A 22,537-nucleotide genomic window follows, 5' to 3' on the forward strand; every position below is an offset into this window, starting at 1 on the left:
TTTCGATTCCCTGGCAGGTTCAATTATTTGGGAACTTATTTCAGATTTTTCTCTGGTCTGGTCTTGGAAGCCTTGCGTCGTGGCTAGTTACCGTAAGCGATTTAGCGTTCCGGTACGATGTCGCATTTGGGGTATGGGTTAAATATAAGTACCATACCCCAAACAGGTTAGCCCGTAACCATATTAGACTACATAATCATTTACCAGCAGTCAAGAGCTAGCTTGTAGTGGGATAAAAACAAATGATGATGAATTTCCATAGTGAAGAAATCATTTTGATTGTGGTTTTCAGTGATGTATTGAGATAATCTTGGACTCAAACATAAAGATAAACATAAAACAAAAATTAATTTTAATTGGCTTATATCAAAAACAACTTGTTTGTGTAAGTAACGTACGTAAAAGTTTTTGGCGTCAAAAAAGACGGTAACAAACTTTAACTTCATTTTAACATTTAAGTTTATTCTATGCAATGGGTTTTAAAACAATAGTTTTGATTTTCATAAACCAAAAATAACAAAATTCGCCACCAGATGTATTTCTAACTAGAAAAACATATATTAATTTTAAAGACGATAGCTAGCAAACAAGTTGGTATATTATATACATAATACAATAATTATATAATGCCAAAGTACGTCAGTTTGTTTGATTGCCTGTTGGATAGTGCACTGATCTTGACGATATTATGGGTACACTTGACAGGTACTTTGTTAACGAAAAACGACCTAATTTTCGGGGAGTGGATTAGTTACCCAAATTTTAATGTAGTAGGTACAACTTACGTCATTAAAATATGCTTGCTCAAGACGTTGCCTGGTTTTGTTCGATTTACTATAATCTGGAAGACTTGATTGTCGTCGCATACGCATCCTTTGTTCACGTTCCATAGTCATCAGATCAGATTTTTGGGATAGTACTAGATAATGCAAACGATGCACAATGTCCATTTTGTATCCAAAATCAGCCAAAGAAAATTGTAATACTTTCTATACAAACTCCCTAACAACCAATTAGTATTCTAAACAACACTTTTGAGAAAAATTAATTGAGTTAATCCAAGTTGTTACTAATTAACTTAATTGTATAGTATAAAAAATGCGCTATACTTAGTGAAATTTTGTAAAGTAAATAGAAAAAGAAATTTTGTTTAGTTTGGTTAAGCACTGCGTAGCACCACTCACTTAGCTTTTTTTTATCTAGAAGTAGACACAACACAAAAGACAAAGTCGAGTTAAAGTACTAGGAAACCATAACGCCGTAAGCGGTTAGCCCGAAGCCGGGGGCGGGCGGCTGACGACTGAGCCGGGCGGATATATTTTGCCTTTGCCTCCGACGTTTCCCAGCAACCGTTTGCCAACAACACGCTCTTTCGCCCGTGAATACACTCATTCTAACAAATCACTTTTATATCTAATTTGTGGCATTGTTCTCGGAGAATCATTTTTATATCTAATTTTCGCAATTTTCTCGAAAACTTTCTTTGTAAATGTTTTTATCTTGGATGGCAGGTAATTGAGTGGGGCAAAATTAGGTTGATTGGCGTTATCTGAACGTGATTACTGTTTAGTATGAAAGTAAATAGTTTAATACTTTCATAAATAATAGCTCAATATTCGGTTTCTAATAAAATGAAATGAGTTTGGGTGTAGTTTGATGTGTTAATATTCTCGCGGGTCTATTAATGAGGCATATGATAGTAATCATTAATGGCGTCGAACATACTAAACTCCTGTAGATATTGGATAGACGTGTAATAATTTTGATATGTACTTAATGTCCAGCAGCTGCCTACATACATCGTTTGCGTTAGTAAAAAACCTATTATGAAGCCAATAGTACCTATCAGTAAATCATTGTATAGGTAGGAATAAAGCACCAAAGTATCTGAGAAAAAACTTACAACAAATCTTTCCACTACAGTTTTCCTGTCATGTTTTTTTGGTATCACCAGATCCTGCCAACAGCTTATTATACAAGTTAAGAATTAATGAGCCTAAACATGACAAACAATATTCTGTTATAAAATGTCGAAGAGGATGTAATTAAAATTGGGTGCATACCTGAAAACCCAACACCAAGGAAGAAAAATCTACTATTTCACAAACGGCAAACAGGGTGTTCATCAAATCTAGCTAAGAATGAAAGTGAATAAAAAATTCGAAAAAAACGTCATCCTTGTTTGAAGGCTAGAGATAGGGCGCTTACTACAATTACTTTATTTGCATCGAGGTTTCTGTACTCCAGCACGAATAACAGCAGAATTAAAACATTACGGAGTTATTTAAAAAATACCATATTCTTAATCCTACTAATATTATAAATGCGAAAGTTTGTAAGGATGGATGGATGGATGTTTGTTACTGTTTCACGTAAAAACTACTGAAGAAATTTAACTGAATTTTGGAATGGAGATAGATTATATCCTGGATTAATACACAGGCTGCTTTTTATCCCGGTAAAATGTATGGTTCCCGAAGGATTCATGAAAAACACGAACGAATAAACTTACTTTGTTGGATGCTTTTTTGCTTATTTAACACTTGGTTTTATTTTTGTTGTAAAGTTTACACCATCACGTTCATCCCCAGAATTCTCGGAATGAAAGGTTCAGGGTGAAGTCCTTACCATAATCCTCTATGGAGCCTCATTATTTAAAAACAGCTGCTCTCCCAAGCAGCTGCTTTGAAATAATAAGTATGAATGCTCTTTCGGCGTGGAATGGGAAGCCTTGAATTTTACTGTCTCCCGCGAAACTATTGATCTCATAAGAAGGGGCACTCAGCGGGCAATGGAGAGAGCTATAGCACTTTAGTTCTTTACAGATATAAATACATCTGTAAAGAACTAAAGGTACTGACATAGCGAGTTGCGAGTCTAAAGTGATAATGGGCAGGCACGTAGCACAGGGTTGGTTGTTGGACGTTGGGAACCTAATGTGCTTGCGAGGCGATTCAGTGTTGGAAAGTTCGGTGTTGGTAAACTGGCCACTAGGATCGACAAAAGAAGCGGGTCACATGGATTCGCTGGACATAATATGTAGCACTAAAATCTTGAAAAAGAATCATGACGAAATATTGTCGTGGGCTTTATGGAGTGACTAACACTTTCCGAAAGCGCGTCATTTGCTTTCATAGAAATGGTATTTTTTAACTTATGTCACCTATGCATTTATGACATATCTAGGTACCCGCTTTGAAGTTGACACGTGGTATTGCCCATTTCGCAAACAAATAACAGGCAAACAACTTCTGATTACGACCCCTCGAGTCCCACGTACCGATCCACGAGTGAATGGAGCCATTGGATCGTTAATCAACATCCGCCACGTTTTCACATGTTTACATACTTGTTTCAGGTCAAGGTTTGCATACGAACTTCTATGTTATAGAGGAATAACGTCATAATTATCACCATAATCACTATCTATAACATAATAAGATAGCTAAAAGCACTCAAATTGTGCCTTATATATATTACGCCTTATTGAAATCATCATAGCACATAATCCAAGATATTAATTACCGCACTTGTGTTTTATTTATTATGTCCCGATTAAGTAAAGTTTGTAACTCACTGTAAGTTAGATGTATGAAGATTGAACATTTTTTCAACCGCGTAATACGGATTCTTAATTATGATAAATGAACTTTTAAATTGATTATTCATACTGAGTTATGTTTTATTTACGATAATATTCCCTTTATTATATTTTCAATATAGGCTGTATGCACCGAGAGTTGCTGGCTTTATTTCGGTCGGCGATGTCCAGTTTTACTTGGAAAGCAGACTTATAGTAGATGACACTCCGCCGGAAACGATTAAATCGTGACATAAATAAATAATAAGACTTGTCGTTAATCGGAATAGTATATTATTTTCATAGCATGTTAATCGTACTCATAAGTACTTGAGGATATAATATGTAATAAATAAAATGTAATTAAATAAGGGGGAAAGAGAGGAAGTATGCTATTAAATTTGGTAACGACCGACGAGATAGAGATATAGCCGCCGGGGCCAGCTAGTTAGCAATAATCCCTCTTTTTATGACTGTTTCCTTTTATCTGATTCCAGAGTTTCTATAGTATTATTGTAATCTTTAGTTAAAAAATCTGTTATTGTCGGTATTACGCACACTAATAGTCGTTTCTGTTGATTGTTATAAATTAACTAGCTTACCCGGTTAAATCAAATCGGTTACCTATTAGGTACCGGTTTTAATATATAAATATTAACTCGACTGTGAGATGGTGATAACAAAGGAAAAACTTGGCTGAGTTTGTTGCGGGCTCTTCTTAGACTAGGGCGCGTTTGGAACCCGCCCCGCTTTAATTTTAAGTTAATTAATGTAGTTAACCTCATCACCTAACATTAGGTGAAACATGTTAAATGTATGAACGCTTCATAAGTTCTTGTGATAAGGTCTACATCTTAAAAAAACCTAGAACATTTTCGCCTCGTACCGGGTCCAGTTTTATTTCCAAACTATATCATACACCGCCGGGCGGTCCGCGGCTTTTTTCTTGCTTTTAACAATTGTTCACCAGTCGTAACTTCTAAACAATAGGTCGAATTTAAGTAATTTAAAAAGGAATTTAAAGTTACATAATCAATCGTAATTATAAATTAATTTCTTTTGTGAAAATCGTATGAAAATCAATTCGGTAGATTTTCTGTTCCGTTTTTGCGCCCAGACCGACATACACTTTTTCTTTATAATATGTGAAGATAAAGATAATTAATCAAGTACATGTCGTTCTCTGCCAGGTACAAGCGTCCTGACTTATAGAGCCTCAGACGGTTTTCCAATACGGGTTGGCGGGTTTATATCTATATCGAATTTAGACTCTTAGGTAATGGTCTTTAATAGGTGGTAGTGATAAACGTCGGGACAGAAGACTTTACAATAACTGAGAAAGGGTAAAGGACAAATTCGATCTACACACTGCAACCTATCTTAATGTCAGTGGTCAAACTGTATCGCAAGTTTATCAGTACAATTTAGTCCATCGGACCGATAACGGGGGCCGAGTCTTAGGCGGAGTTTCAATTGCGAGCCAATCGATTCGATAAAGCCGGATTTTTTTTTTTTTTTTTTTAAAGTATATAGACAAGTGCTTGACTGCAATCACACCTGATGGTAAATGATGATGCAGCCTAAGATGAAGCGCGCTTGCCTAGAAGATGCCTATTCACTCTTGATTTGAAGGTACCCAGATTATAGGTATCAGGGAAGACGGAAGATGGGAGGGCATTCCAGGCCTTTGCGGTGCGGATCAGAAAGGAAGAAGCAAAACGCTTCGTACGTGTTGATGGTATTTCAACCACGTAACGGTGCAGATTCTTTTGGTGCCTCGCAGTTCGATGGTAGAAAGGAGATGGTTTGACCAAATCGAATAGCTCCTGAGCACACTCTCCGAAATGTATCTTGTAGAAAACAGCCAGACAAGCAACCTTGCGCCGGTGTTCAAGGCTTTGAAGTCTACTGACTACAAGGTCGTTGCCAATGAGTCTCCTAGCACGATGATCCACCGAATCCAAAGCATCGAGCTGGTACTTGGCAGAGCCATCCCATAAATGGCTGCAGTACTCCATGCACGACCGAACCTGAGCTTGGTACAGGGTTAGAAGCTGTTCTGGCGTGAAGTAGCGCTTAACTTTGTTGAGGATGCCAAGTTTTTTGCCAGCAGTTTTAGCTTTGGACTCGATGCATTGTCCAAAGCTTAGATTGGACGAAATGCTGATACCTAGGAGCTCAATACTATTCGTGATTGGCACAGATACATTTCGGAAAGTCGGAGTTAGGGGGAACGGACTCCGTTTGGCGGAAAACAAACACGCTTGGGTTTTGGAAGCATTAAACTGTACCAGATTAGTGTCACCCCAATCGGACACCTCGCTTAAGGCCAGATTAACGCGTTCCACCAAGGCCTCTCTGAGCACAAGAGTTTCGTCTCCACTAGCTCGTGGACTGGACATGTATCTAACCGTCACAGTGCTGTCATCTGCATACCCAAAGATGCCGGGTTTTAACAGATCATTTATATGCAGCAGGAAGAGCGTAGCGGAAAGAACCGATCCCTGAGGGACACCAGCGTTGATGGCCATTAGGTCAGACGAGGACCCATCGACGACAACCCGAAAAAATCGTCCACTCAAGAAATCAGCGATCCAGTTGCAAAAACTAATGGGTAACCCGTAGGCTGGAAACTTGTGCAGAAGACTTTCATGCCAGACACGGTCAAAAGCTTTCGATACATCGAGTGAAACGGCGAGCGCTTCACCGTGCTTATCCATGGCTTCACCCCAGATGTGCGTGGCATACACTAAAAGATCCCCTGTTGACCGATTTCGTCGAAAACCGTACTGACGGTCTGACAGGAGTTCGTTGTTTTCTAGGTATGCCAGAAGTCTGTTATTAAGTACACGCTCCAGACTTTTACATAATAAAGAGGTGATAGCAATTGGTCTGTAGTTAGATGGGTCGGCACGGCTACCCTTTTTTGGAACAGGTTGCACGTTGGCAATCTTCCAAGCTTTCGGGACCTGAGTGGTTTTAAGGGAGAGGCGGTATAAACGTGTTAGAATAGGAGACAATTCGGGAGCACAGGTTTTAAGAACCACTGCTGGAATTCCGTCTGGACCACTGGCTTTATTCACATCCAGATTGCGGAGCACTTTTAAAACCTCACACTGTCGAATGCGTATCTCTGGCATGACAGAGTCACAAAAAGGTATGGTTGGTGGTGAGGCACTTCCTGAATCTAGCTGTGAATTAGCTGCAAACAGAGATCCTAAGAGGTTAGCTTTATCTGTTGCAGTAAAAGCCAGAGACCCGTCAGGTTTCAAAAGGGGTGGCAGCGAAGGACGGCAAAAATTCGTTTCGATGGACTTCGAAAGGGACCAAAAAGCTTTACTACCACGTGGATAAGATTTTAAACAATCGACCCGATCTTGCGATTCCCGCACCGAAATAGCCTACACATCGGTAGTCGGTTTGTTAGAAGTTGTATGGACCACCAGCTCCGATTTTATGTCAGTTCTCGTTATCGATAGCGTGGACAAAAAGCCGCACGTAAATACAAGTTCATCATCATTACATCAACCCACAAACGGCTCATTACGGGGACAGGTCTCCTCCTACAAATTCCAATGAGAAGGGTTTAGGCCGTAGTCCACCACTCTGGCCCAGTGCGGATTGGTTGACTAATCTGTACTTATAATAAAACTGTAACTGGAAGATTTCTGTACATTTAATATATTTTGAAATTTTTTATTGGGGTATACTTTATAATCGATACTGAGCCCAAAACAGATTTTTATTTAATTTTTGCCTGTCTGTCTGTCTGTCCGTCTGTCCTGGCATCACACGAAAACTACTGAACGGATTGAAATAAAATGTGTTATACTGGTAGCTGGTATTCCGGGTCCACATATAGGCTACATTTTATACCGATAAACAATAAGTTTCCTCCGGGAAACGGGATGAAAATTTTTATCAATATTTACTTCAAAAACTCCGCTCCGTTAAATTTGAACCGATTTTAATAATTCTTTTTTTATTTGAAAGTGTATACTAACAGGCATGTATTGTGAAATTTTAATGAAGATCTGATAAATATAGTTGGAGATAAAGGACATAACTCTTCACAGATCTAGCACGTCTAAAGACTAGCAAGTCGCAAGGCATATGGTAAATTGGCTGAAATATAACGATGTTTTCCAAAGATGTCATGCCGACTTTTAAGTCACAAAATGCAGTGGGCCGCCCGGCCGCGAATAACATAGTTTGGAAATAAAACTGGACCTGGTAGCGTTGTAATTTGTTTGTAGGTTTTTTAAGATATTGAAACCTCTAATTACCGATTCGGTGCAGACGAAGTTGCGCGGGTCAGCTAGTTATCTATATATTACGCGCCTCAAAAAGTGTCCGTGAATAACAAGACCAGAACTCCCGACTTTCGGAACCAATTTCGGTTAGTCTTCGCTAGAAAGACACCAAGTAAGAGCCTACTGATTTTAAAAGAGTGTATTTTACTTTTGCAACAAATATAACTCGAACACTGTAGACTGCACATATAAAAGGCATTTATTATTATTTATCGAAGCTAAAATGCCATGTTTCCCAGGTTTACTTTGCATAAAGGTCAAACGGAATTCTGACTCCCACGCATTCCTTCGTACTTACTGAAGTATTTAAGCATCTTTAAAGTTAACTACATAAAATGACAACAAAATTTATACCGTGAAATAGGTACCTACCAGGAAAAGCGTTTTATATCTCTGTATATTATAAGTGTTTATGTTTATTATTCATAAATATTAGTACCTACCCATAACACAAGCTACGCTTACTTTGGGGTTAGATAACGATGTGTGTATCTTAAAGGGTCTACAAGAAATGTAAGTTTGTATAGTGGGAAAATTTTACTTAGTGAAAAGGGTATAGAGACGATGCCGCAGTTAAGATGTTAACCCCTCGTGAAAAATTTATTATTTTATGTACTAGCTCCGAGCATAGCATACCTAATATGATACCATACATCTCTTTAGTTAAGTTAGTACCTTCCTACATAACTGCCGTTTAGCAATGTACCTAACCAATAATTAAAGCGAATTAGTTCGTAACACGAACCAATGAACTTAGTAGGTACCTGCCCACCTTCTTTTAATCGGTTTCAACACGGCATTTGTAGGGTAATAATAATTTAGCGATGGCCGAAGCCTCTAAAACGCATGCTGATTCGTTCTGCATAAAATTGGTTTGAAATCGAACGCAATGTTATTGAATAATCAGCTAAGAGGGAGATTTGTTTAAGTTAAAAAAAAATACCAACAAACCAAACTGACAAAAATATTGCTCACAAGCTGACTAGCTGATATCCGCGACTTCGTCCGCGTGGATAAAGGTTTTTTATTCCCACGGGAACTCTCTTATTTCCCGCGATAAAATTTTTTCAAAATTTAAAATTCAATTTATTTACGCATAGTTTCTAAGGGGATGGATAATTATGTTGGAAAAATATTTGTAACTTTTTATTTTGAACAATAAATTAAAAAAAAAAAAAAAAAAATATTAGATTTATTTCAAGTACTTAGGCCTACTTTATAAGGACTTTGATACGTCAAGTATGTATGTTTGTAGTGACTCTACCACCGGTTCGGAAAGCAGATTCTACCGAGAAGAGCCGGCAAGAAACTCAGTAGTTGCTCTTTTCCAACATCAACATTTACAATCATTTTTCTATCTTGCGGGAGATGAAACGAGGCTGGCTGCTTCCAATCTACCTTGTAATTAAGGAATTCATCAAATGTATAGTAACCTCTCTGTATCAGATAAGTTTTTACACATTTTTTAAATGTGTGTTGGTAAGTCAAGAATTACCTTAGAAGATAAAAGGTAGCCTATGTTTTTTTCCATGTCAAAGGCTACATGCATTTCATCCAAATCCCGTCCAAATCCAGTTCAGCCCTTTTTGCGTGATTGAGTAACAAACATCCACACTCTCCCATTTATAATATCAGTAGGATATTATTTATAATATAGATAGGTATATCGATTAATACAAAAAATAATAATAAACCTAATTGATATTTCAATTAATATATCTCAATGGGAAACGAAATTTGAATATTTTTAGTACATAAGTAGGTAGGTAACTGCTTAGATATGGTAGATATATATTTTAGTTTACATTAATTGTTCTCTCTATCTACCTAGGTAGGTAATACCTTTTCTGTATTCATTAGTAACCACTCATAAATGAAACTGAAAACATAAGGCTGTGTGTAATTCGAAATAACTGTCATTAGTAAGCTCATTGTGCCGTGTGGTGAAGGCAGAGTTGAATACAGTTGTCACCATCCTTTCTCTTTCCGCGGGCTGTTGTGAGAGGCGACTAAGGAATAAAAGGGCAGCAGCGTACTGTGCTACTACTACCATATATGCCCAGCGGCATGATGATTAAGAGCAAACCCTGCTGTTGGGCCTTAGGTCAAGCAGTGGATATAGGCTATTTATGAATAAACTTACAATATTATGATTATTTGAACCATGGCAAACCTAAAAAAGGCAATATATAACCAATTTTCTTAAAATTTACGGAAAAAGTCACAGAATCAAGATCATACAGAACCCTCATTCAGCCATAATTGCATGCAGTGCGTTGTGTCCAATAACAGTGATAACGCCCCACGCACGTCTCACTTCACACCCACGGAATGTTGCTAGCTCACAAACTTTTCCTATTTTATTGTAAACATTTAGAACATTAGAGGTAAAATAATTACTGTCTACTTACTGCTGAATGGAATGAATCGACTAACCGCCTGTTCGAGACAAACTACTAAATTTTCATTTTTCGGAAGGACACTTGCCGCTAGCACCTGAGGGGTTTGCTACGGCGTCACCGGGGAAGTGGGGCGAGCGCGAATGCTCGCCATTAGAAGAGCCCCAGGGCTCGACGACATCGGGGGGAGAGTGGGAGACGTCGAACCAAGGGTGCCTCCTGCGAGGGCTCGGACATCGGCTCGGTTCAACGTTAATCTGACTGTTGCACACTACTAAAATGGAGTGGTTTTTTTAAATATTAATAGCGGCAAACGATCAAGTCGTGACCCACTGATGTTAAGTGATCACCGCCACCCATAAACATATGCAGCACCAGAGAGCGACCGATGCGTTGCCGGCTTGAATTTGTTTATCCGCCCCTTACATAGCCTAGATTTTATTTTTGAGGAAACACATCAGATGTGTGATTGTTCCACAATTTGCAAGTGCGTGGTAGAAATGGTCTGGTATTTCGAATAGTAAAAGAATACCAAGCATCCAAATGATGAGGGTGAAATTTATTTCTACGGCGTGAGGTGCGATCAGAGAAAAGGGAAGGAGGTATCAATGCTAACAACTCTTCAGAACACTCTCCATTTTAGAGTCGATGGTTTTTGTGGTTTTAATATGAGTCGTGCAGGTATACGGTTTCTGTATGTTCTTAATTCTGTGGAAAATATCAACTTTTATCATCATCATCATCACATCAACCCATTAGCGGCCCACTACAGAGCACGGGCCTACAATGATAATGTGTTAAGGCCGTAATCCACCACGTTGGCCCAGTGTGGATTGGTGGACTCCTTTGAGAACATTATGAAGAACTCAGGGTTGAAGGTTCGCGATGTTTTCCATCACCGTTGAAGCAAATGATATGTTAAGTTAGAGTTGCAAGCTGGGATTCAAACTCGGCCCCCCGAAAGTGAAGTCGAGCTCCTTCCCAATGCGCTATCACCGCTTCAAATTAACTATAAAATTGTTTTTTTGGGCCGTGAGATGGTAAACACAAAAAAATACTATCACCAAAATTACCAATTAAGTTTGATGTGGGATTCTTATGTCTTGTAGTTTAGTTTTAAGTTAACCAATAAATACGAGTATGTAGTTATAACTTATAAGCTTGACCTAACAATAAACGGGAATGGTTTAATATTAGTGCCCATGGTAAACCAACTTGAATTACCATTTTTTACTTGGTTTCATCTCTTCGCATTGACCCGCTGAATTAGACGCTTCAATCATATAATAATATATGTAAATTAACTCATGGTTCAACGATCAAAACCGAATTGCAATAATGAGTGGATGGGTTCATAAAGAAGGTAAAATAAATTATACAAAAAAAATGTTATAAATTTTATTTATCAAGGCCGTTGTCAACTTTTGACATATATTCAAAACAAAAAAAAACATGCTTTTCCAGAATTGAGCCAGCATAATTGCTCAAATAACATTTCAATATTTACTCTAATAAAAATATTATCTTACTATAAACATACAAAATAGTCATTGAACTGCACCCTTTGTAAAAGCTTTACATGCTCGCAATCGTAAACTCGCTCTCGAGCATAGAAACGATATGTCGTCAAAGTAAAGTGGATCTTATGGCAATCATTTTAGAGTCCATTATCAAAGCAATTCTGCCCGAAAACGGTTTGAATAAGTGTGGACGAATTTGAGCTTTAACACAGGGTAGACAAGTCCATTTTACTCTAGCATTACAGTGCACATGCACAGTATAAATGCGATACTCGAAAATGTCTACATATAAATCTTATACCAAGGCCACTGCTTCATAATTTAAATTCGTTTATTACAATTAATTCAAGTAAAATATTTAAACAAATGCCAAATACTCACAAATTAGGATAGCGCAGCCATAAATAAACATAATATTTACTTGAAAGAACATTACATTCATAAATCCTAAACTTAATAAGTGATAGAGTTGCCATCCATTTCCCAGAGGTTTATGTTGTGATGGATGAATCTATTGACAGGATAAATCAACCAAGGTATTCATTGTTCAGTGTCCAAGAAAAACTATACTCTGTCGTTCGTTATTTGCTAAATATAACAATCTTGAGAGGTCTTTAAAAAAAATGTATTTCAATTTAAAAACAAGAAAACAATAACAATGTTGCTGAAAAGTTCATTTTTCAATATATTAATATTTTTCAGCATATTCAAATAAAAAATACAAATCAAGATATTTACAAAACTACATAAACTGATAGAGTATCTATAGATATAAGTTCGTTACTATGCATATTAGTTCTGTCTCACACAAACTTTCTTCCGCTTTTCTAAACATTCCCCGACCTTCCGCGTGGCACCGCCCGCCCACGCTTTATAGGTTCCTACGAGACCCCAAAAATATTGCTATAAAATTAAAAATTATATAATAAGACTGGCAGTTCGAGATTAGCTTGTTTAAACAAAAACACCAAACTCTTCAGCGTCATTATAATACATATAGATAAATAATAAGATAGGAAAATTCATGCCATAAGTCAGCTAGAGAATCAGTGTCAATCAAGAAGTGTTAATGAGATCTCATGATGATGCATCTTTAATTTCGATAGTGCTATTTAATTTTAACTCTTACCTGGTTACGCTCAGCAATGTGCGTAACCAGGTTAGAGGTGTTAAGCCATATGCTGGCTGAAATTTGAATTTTATATTTTATTTTATATGATGATGATAACAGTTTGAAGACTCATAAGATTTAGTCTCAGCAATTTCTTTGATGTTCTCATTAGACATTATGATATTAATTTATAATAATAAAAATTATTGAACTTATAGGTATAGCTGGCTCCTGTAGATATATTAACTTTTTTATTTCTATGTTATATTTAATGTGAATATATTTTATTAACTTCTACAGTCTCGCCTGGTAGTATGTGAGGATGCTTTCTAAAACTAAAATGTGAGAGGTATGGCAGTTCTAACATACCCCTAATCGGTTTATACACGGACTGGACTGAATTTAATGTAGTCTTATGCTTTACCTGAAGTTACTGCTGAATATTAATATGTCATTTGACAAAGCACTTTGATAAACAATGTTTCTAGCAAATAAAACATGAAAAATAAAGCAAATATGTGCAAGAACATAACAAAACTGGAAAATAATGATGAAACTGGCCACATTTTAGAAAAGAAAGAAAATCACTATTTTAGAAATGCAACATCATGTCAATAATTCATTAACTACTTTTCGAGTTTTCCGAACACCAATATATTGATGCCGAATTTTTACAATTGAATATAATGAAGACAATTTTTCGTGTGTATTACTTGTTAATATCAACCATTTTTGGATTGGGATGAATTTGGATTTATTTAGAAAGTTTCTGAAAGTTGAAGTTTTCTTAACACAGAAGTCATAGTGGCTATAAAAATAATTTTACAACAATAAACTATTTACTTTTATCTGTGCGCTTATTTATGTAACAAAATCTAGCTTAACTACATCATGTTTTATTGGAATTTGCATTTTATACTTAATACATTACATAATAATGTTATCATCTAAACTAAACCTTGCGAAGAACACAGAGAATGTGAGGTGATATGATGAAAAATCTCACATTAAAAGGAGTTCTCATAAATAATTGTGGTTTATAAAATAACTACGAACTTTGAACACTTGAAGTTTTAGTGACACAACAATATAATTTCTTAGATAAATACAAAACAATATTAAAGTACAACAATCCATATAATTAACATGATAGAATTTATAACATAGTTTTAGTCACCACACATTTTATTTAACAAACTAGTTACTTTAAAAAATGTGATTTAATTAAGACAGTTCAAAGTTAACATTCTGTTTTATATTGTATTTACTTAACTCATGATTGGTTTTGTGAAAATGTTGTTACCTAGGATACATATTATGTGCTATGCTATAAGTACAGACTATGCTATAATTATTGTTATCCGCAGCCTAATAAAGTTGCACTGCTGAGCAAAGGACTTCTTTATCATAGGATCGAATTTTAGGTCCTATACCCACCATGCTGCTTCAATGCGAGTTAGTGGGTTATAATCTAAAGAATATTTTATATCAATGTGAAATTTCTTGCCATTTAGTCAGATAAAATATTCGAATTAAATTTTTTAAGTATAAGAACCACTGCTTATTATAGAATAGCCTGCGCTCATTAATATTTAATTTTGAATCATAACAGTTAAGTCTTAATTTCAATTAACTACAAATATACAATGTATAAGGGAGTTTTTACAAATATATTGTAAATATTATGTTCAATAAATATACTTTTGTAAATATAATATTATGCTTCTGATATTTTTGATTTTACATTTAGTTTAGCAAGCTGCCCCAACATAAGGACAGTGTTTATTAAGTTTTCAGAATAAATTCGCTGATTTGTTTCCATTCTCCTCAACTTTTGCACCACATATTTAGAAAAAAATTCTAATTCATTATCATTTCCTTGATGTCTAGGATCAGCGTCATCTGAATTTCTTTTACGTTTAGCACCTGTAGGACTAGTCTGGCTTAATGTAGCTCTAGCTTTTTTCTTTGAGTTTTCATTGGATCTCTGTTCCAATTGTCTATTAGCATTTGCTAGGTTAAGGTCATCAGCAAGGTCATTGGCCTCTTCTTCATTCAATTGTATGGTCAAATCGTCCGGCACCGTCACCATAGGTATATGATTATCAGAGAAAAGCGGGGAAGGGAGGAAAGAAACTCGCTTGCGCACTTTCACAGCTGAAGTTTTTGGCTTTACTATCAGCTCTTTAATGCTACCACCTACTGTGTGTCTTCGATTACTTCTTTTGTTTATTTCTGGTTTGGTTATTCTGCTTGTTTGCTTATTACTCCAAAAGTTAACTTTTATCCTCGGTTTAAGCTTTGGCTTCCGTTCATTGGACTTGTTTTTCTGAGGTGGTGGTGGTGGCAACTTATATCTGATATTGTCATCATCGTTAGTACTTGTCCCCTTTTTAGATGTTGATGCTTTTGTAGCACTATTCAAAATTTTGGTGTTAATTTTATATCTTACATTATCATCATCCGAGTGATATCCATTTTTTTTGGATTTCCCATTTAAGGTTTGCTTCATAATGTTCGATTTAAATTTCGTATATATTCACCTGAAATATGAAAACGTGAATGGTTAAAATCAAGTGAGAGACGTACTCCACTAATGTTCAATTACGCGTATGTTTGCGTCGCTTGTTGCTCATATTAGAGTAGTTTCCCGCCTAAATATCGTAATGAAATTTTGCAATATTTAGCACAAATTTACTTAAAGTAGCTACTTGGAGGTCAAATAAAGCTACCTAGTCCTGCAGAATGTTAAATAGAAAAACGATGTCCATACAATTTTTATCAATAATTTACATTAATAGTACTACATTTGAGGTTATAATGATATCGCATTAGAAACAAATGATGTTAATAATCAACACATTGTAGGCCAATACTATGTGCTTAAAGTTATGACGTAATAATGACCAAGTTTATAACAATATTCAATAGAATTAAATCATTAAAATACTTTATCACCTTAAAGTTTTTTATTGACTCCGTACCTACATTACATAATCAAAAGTTGTAATGGCACAAAACTTACCTTGATAAACCTTTTAAAACAAATATCCTTTTTCCACTTTTTATAGCACCAACACAAAGAAAATTATATTATTTTGGAAACAAACAATAATCAGTCACCACTACAATGTACAAACTAAAGTCTACATGACGCGTAGTAGTTATGAGCAAGGCCGCAAGGGGCGCTGGGAACGCGCGGGAAATTGCTACAGAAGCGTTCACGAGGCGAGCTACAGAAAAAGAAAACAACGCGAACATTTTGAAGGTGTTTGAACACCTGAAGTTTGAACGTTGCTGCTGTAGTACATTCATACTTCCGGCTGTGATGTTCCAATGTTTTTTTTTTTGACAATATTAAATTACTATCGTACTATTTTAAATTTAACTTAATATTTAATTAGAAAGTTAGTTTGTTTGTTTTTTCTTTTTTCATGCAGTAAGGGAGTACTTAATATGTTTATGAGTACTTCTACGCAGTTATCTTAGTTATTTATTAAAATTTAGAAATATATTAAGAGAATGAAAAATTAGGCAACTTATAATTGCAATGGAAATGTAAAAGAGCACAGAGCGGCCACGTAAGTAGCATTTAAGATCGCGTTGACGAGACTTTGTTTAACTTTTCCTTTAATGTTTTCATACCCACAAAATTCTATTAATAATCATTACAGATTTTTCATTATGTAAACTTTGGAGTTAAGCAAGATTATATAATAAGCAAGGTTATATTTGGATAAATTATAAATAAACAACACGTACTCGTAAATATAGGTATAAATAAATCAGTTTTAGATACAACAGTAGGTTTACTGTTATGTTCTAAAGCAGACTTTACTATTTAACTATTAACAATCTCCTGTTTCCCTGCGCTCTATTAAATTAACATTCCTTTTTCATTCGAATAATGTTGTGCCAAATTTTTTTTTCTAACCTAGGTGAGATTTTTTTTTATAAAGGAATATATAAACACTACGTTTTTTGCTACTTCTTTAAACTTCTCTTACTTTAATATAGTCATGTACAGTGGCATGCATACAGGGTATGCAGATAATATAAAATGAAGAAAATCTGCCGTACGAGTTATAAATACTTAAGGTTCGGCTTTTTATAACTCTAACAATGCCTATCCTTAAGTTTTTTATAACTCTTACGGCAGATGTTCTTCATTTTATGTCATCCGCATACCCTGTGGATACCCTCTATGCACGCCACTGGTCATGTACGAGAATAAGTTACGAGGGCCATTATTATTATTAATTATTATTTACAGTATTTTATAGAGAGACCTACGTACTAGGCAAGAAAGTGTAAAAACTATTTTTACGTCAATTAAACATTCTAAGGCCTAGTTCCTAGTACCTAGCTAGTGGAGCATGTCGACGGCCCCAAAATTCAAAATTCAAAATTCAAAATTCATTTATTTCAAGTAGGCCTAATATAAGCACTTTTGAAACGTCAAGTCTGTCTGTTTGTAGTGATTCTACCACCGGTTCGGAAGGCAGATTCTACCGAGAAGAAGCCGGCAAGAAACTCAGCAGTTGCTCTTTTCCAACATCAACAATTCACATTGTGCATTTTAACATTCATTTTTCTATCTTGTGAGAGCTGAAAGTGGAGCCGGATGCTTCCAAGCAACCTTGTCATTAAAAAATTCATCAATTGTATAGTAACCTCGCTGTAATAAATGTGTTTTAACAAATTCTTTAAACTTGTGCATTGGCAGGTCCAAAATCACCTTAGGAATCATATTATAAAAGCGTATACTCAATCCCACAAATGATCCCTGTACCTTACGCAGACGATATGCAGATGACACTAATTCATGACCATTTCTTGTAAGTCGACTGTTTATGTCCACTTTTTGTTTATAAAGACTAATATGTTGTCTTACAAATACTATATTGTTATAAATATATTGTGAAGCTACAGTAAGTATGCCTATTTCTTTAAACTTCTCACGGAGGGATTCGCGTGATTTAAGTTTATATATTGACCGTACAGTTTCTGCAATATAAATATAGTTTCGATATCAGCTGCTTTACCCCATAACAAGATTCCATAGGACATAACACTATGAAAGTACGCAAAATAAACTAGCCAAGCTATTTTCAACGTCAGTAATCTGTCTAATTTTTCTGACTGCGTAGGCAGCCGAGCTTAGTTTACCCGCTAGTGAATCTATATGGGCACCCCACTGTAGCTTATTATCCAAGGTCACGCCCAGAAAAACTGTGGAAGTCTCTATTTTTAGTGTTTCACCATTTATCATTATATTTTTATCAATTTTCTTTACATTTGGTAAGATAAATTCGACACACTTTGTTTTTTTTGCATTTAAAAGTAAGTTGTTAACTGTAAACCAGTGCGACACATGCGACATAACACGGTTTACTTCGTCAGAGTTATCTTTACTCCTATCAGTCTTAAAAATTAGAGATGTATCATCTGCAAACAATACAATGTCGCATGTTCCACTGACATGGTACGATAGATCATTTATATACACTAAAAATAGAAAAGGACCCTAAATCGAGCCTTGTGGGACACCCATTGAGGTATTTGAACCTTGAGACTTTGCATCATTTATGCAAACTCTTTGGGTTCTATTGCTGAGATAAGAGGCAACCAAATTAGCTAATATACTTACTGTATCGATAGGACAAACGCAACATTCTAAGTTTTTAGTGTTTTTTTTGTTTATACACAATTTGAGGTTCCCGAGACTAATTATTTTATGGTTTTGTGGTTGCTTGAAGCCATAATTACCCTGCGCTAATTATTAGATATATAACAACAACATTATGCTACAAAGATATTGTAATGTTCTAATAGTTTTCAACATTATTATATAATTTAGGTACATCAAAATCAAGATGCAAAGATATCGTAAATGTATCAATAGTTTGCACTTTTTGTATCTACACCGAAATTCGGCCGATAGGAACATATTTTTTCTTCGTTAATTCTAATGTTTTTTTTGTTTGAAACCAATTTGGGGTTCGGAGATATTAATTAATAAAGCCAAACCAACTACCTAATTGTGCTTTCTGACTGTTTATTACCTTGTTACCCTGCGTTAATTGTTATTTAACATCAAAATCAGGCTGCAAAGATATCGTGCATTTTTTATTAGTTTACACTGTGTGTACGACCTATGCGCAAAATTTTGAAAATAGTAAATAAACCACATAAGTAGTGGGTGCAGTCTCCTAACATATTGTGGACGTGTTTATGTATGGGGTCAAGATTTTTATAATAGGACCTTCGCTAGCTCTTATTGTGACACCTTATAATTATCTTGTTTTAGGTAGGTTACTTCCTGAAGCTATTGTCTTTTAATTTAGCAGAACAGTAAGATTTACAGATATTATAAATAAATAAGAATAAATGTATTGTTCCATAAAAATGACAACATTTTAAGTAACTTTGACTACTTATGCCTAAACTAAGTAAGTTAATATGTAATTGGCTAAATAGACTTTATTTCTTACTAAAATAATCATTTTCACAAATAACCTACCAAAATTAAAAATAAATCACTGTTTGTTAAAGTCATCTAGTTAAGAGCTATAATCCATTATGTTTTCTTTTACTTACACCAATAAAGGTATAGTTATCTATAATTGTATATAAACACACAAAGTAAAAATTTGTAACAGTTTAATTTTCTTTTAATTAATATCAAGTACGGGTTCTTGAAGATAAAGCATCTCGTTCAAGTCTCCCGTGAAACCTGTTGACTAACAGATCTAAGTGGTATTGGTAAATTTTCACGCTGTTAAATTATTTTATCTAAGTGCATGTGTAACATTTTATTTTCTATTTATTTTTCGAATGCGATGAGAATAATAATCATAATAGGTAATAAAACCCATTTAGTATTAATATTTAGTCGTTGCCTCGTATGGTAGCTTTATTATTAATTAAATACAATACAATACTCATGCTTTTGTCTATATTTATAATCATTACATACGTAATAACACATTCTAACTAAGAAACATACAAGTTTATCTCAATTATATCTTGAAATTCGTACACAAAGCTACAGCTTACCATATGATTCTTCATGGATATCCAGCCCATTTTCACACGGCACTTAATTTTCGATTTACGCTCCGTGATTGTAAATGTCCGAAACACGAATAAACAAGGATTATATTTATTAAAATTCGATAACTGGGAGACCACAGCTGACATAAAACGTAGGTTATGTCAGTCCGCGCGATCTCATCTCAGACAGACTGAGTAAGTGGGAGGCTGTGCGCAATGCGGCACATTTCACTTTGAAAAGTTATTGTTTGTTTAACTTTAGCACTTTTATATAAATATTTATTTTAACAAATTAAAAAATGCGTGGATTATTTATTTATTAAGTTTTGTTTCATAATAATAACTAAAATAATTATTTTATACTCACTTACCTTTACGATGAGATGCAAAAGGTGGTACTTCGTAACTCGAACTACCGATCGATTGAAAATTTAAATTTCACTATTGTTATGAAGAATATTGAGCACAAGTGAAGTTTATTTAATGGGTTAAATGTTCAGACAAAATAGCGGGAAAGATTGAAATATATTGATTGGAGGTTGGACACTCCGCATGGCCTGGCCGCTAGGCGCAAATCGCGAAGTGACATGCGCACTTTGCCTGGAAACTGTGTAGCCTGTTTACGCGGAATGCGATCTTCGTGCCGATGTTGAAGGTCTCCGTTTTCAAACAAACTGCATATTTTATTTTAACTCGTCGTTGGAACTCATTCAGCACTTTATTATACAAATATCGCGAGGTCAAGCCTTATAAGGTTGTATCTATATAAAAAGAACTCGAAAAAAAAAACTTCCACACTCGATTGTAAATTATTGGTTTAATTAAAATTTAAAGAATTATAAAGTTAGGGGACATAAAATCATTTAATACAATTACTTACTTGAGCTCTAACTGCAGCTAGATGAAGCTGCGTAGCACGGTAGTCATACTTTTTCATTGAAATTTCCTCCTGTGAAAAAGAAAAAAAAAGTTAGGTACCTACATTAATTTTAAAAAGTTTATGTATCTTGCATTTGTACTCTGGTAAATAAAACCATTAAATCCGGGCTGTAAGTTTTTGTTGTATAATTTATATATATATTTTTTTAATTTCGTGTGCTGCCATCTACCAACATTAGGAGTCACATAATTACTAAAGCTCAACGAGAGATTCAAAGAACTTCTCGTAGATGGCTCTGTCTAGGTTTGTTGTTTTTCTTCTTTTAGCTGGAAATAGATGGCGCTACGTGGATTATTCGCGTGCAGATTAATATCATAATAATTATATTATTAGGTATCAATTATTATTTTACACTGGTCCCAATTCTGTTGTAGACATCGTTTTCATTAGTTTCTTAGTCAAAGTCAAAGTCAAATATTTCTTTATTCAAATAGGCACATAGATGGCACTTTTGATGCGTACCTACATTACATGTAAAATATGACATAGGAGTGTGTTGATGGCGATATATAAATTCGGTAACTTAAAACTAAAGCTACGAGGGTTCCGAGAGCGCCCTGGTCTAAGAAGAAGCCCACAACAAACTTAGCCGGTTGTTATTTTTTTTTTTGTTATCACCATCTCACATTGTCCTTTAAAAACTATTAAAGAAGCAACCTGGTTAGAGCAATAATTTACACCCAAGCATTTTTATCGTTGACGTAGTCCTTAATACTATAATAGGACTTTTCTATAAGCTTACATTTAAAAAGTTTGTAAGTTTGAACTTTTTCAGAGACATCTCCAATATATCAACTGGTAATTTATTGTAAAATTGTATACAATTCCTTTAAATGAATATCTTATTTTATGTAGTCTAGTATATTGCACTGCAAGTTTATTTTTGCTTCTAATGTTCAAATTATTGCAGTCACATTTTCTCTTAAATTTGAAACTTATTTTTGAAACTACCAGCTCAGAGAGCGGTGGATTTACTAAAGAATACTTAGGTAATTTGGCACCACTATAATTAATTAAAATATCACTTGCTTCAACGGTTAAGGAACACATCGAGAGCTCTCCATAATGTTCTCTAAGGTGTGTGGAGTCCACCAGATCACACTGGGTCAGCGTATGGCTTTTACCCCTTCACATTGTGGGAGGAGGTCCGTGCCCTGTAGTGGACCGGTAATGGGTTCATATGGTGATGATGATGATGATAATAAACTAATCTTGATTTCTTAAAATTTTGCATTCAGTATTCAGGGTTTCAATAGGTTGAACGTAAAAATTACGATATATTTACACCTACCTAGGTAGCTTTTTTTACCGTTCGCTATTATATTATAGTGGCAAGGAACCTACCTTCGAACTAAAAATGTATTCATTTTACTTAACATCTACAACTAAAATTGATGCTTGGCACCGAATTAAAATGTTGTACCTAGTCAATATTTTTTTACCCCTTTGGAATTTATGAAGTCGGTAATTTTTTTTCTCAAACATTTTGCAGTATCAAAGCGTCAACTTCTATTTATTTAAATATCTTATCGTAAAGGAAATAACCGGGACACTAAAAGAATTTCAATTCTTTAAAATGGCTTCCAATATTATAATGTCAAGATGCCACTTGTCTGTA

At 35.1% G+C, this 22,537-nt stretch overlaps 2 protein-coding genes across 2 annotated transcripts in view; both read right to left on the bottom strand.

Moving 5' to 3' along the window:
- Positions 1 to 22,537, bottom strand: part of LOC120626095 — a 279,619-nt gene that overhangs the window by 52,681 nt on the left and 204,401 nt on the right. Inside the window, exon 11 of the mRNA XM_039893388.1 lies at positions 20,860 to 20,928. Coding sequence (XP_039749322.1) covers positions 20,860 to 20,928 — 69 coding nt within the window. The remainder of the gene's footprint in view (positions 1 to 20,859; positions 20,929 to 22,537) is intronic.
- On the bottom strand, positions 11,676 to 16,161 carry LOC120626099. The gene is made up of 2 exons (XM_039893393.1): positions 15,949 to 16,161; positions 11,676 to 15,466 (listed from the first exon to the last, which is right to left on the bottom strand). The coding sequence occupies exon 2, from the start codon at positions 15,433 to 15,435 to the stop codon at positions 14,641 to 14,643; it is 795 nt and encodes a 264-aa protein (XP_039749327.1). The 5' UTR covers positions 15,436 to 15,466; positions 15,949 to 16,161; the 3' UTR covers positions 11,676 to 14,640.

This window comes from Pararge aegeria, chromosome 8 (assembly GCF_905163445.1).
Source record: "Pararge aegeria chromosome 8, ilParAegt1.1, whole genome shotgun sequence".
NCBI lineage: Eukaryota > Metazoa > Arthropoda > Insecta > Lepidoptera > Nymphalidae > Pararge > Pararge aegeria.

Coding starts and splice junctions, on each gene's coding strand:
- LOC120626099 (XM_039893393.1), bottom strand. CDS start 15,435: ATGAAGCAAACCTTAAATGGGAAATCCAAAAAAAATGGATATCACTCG.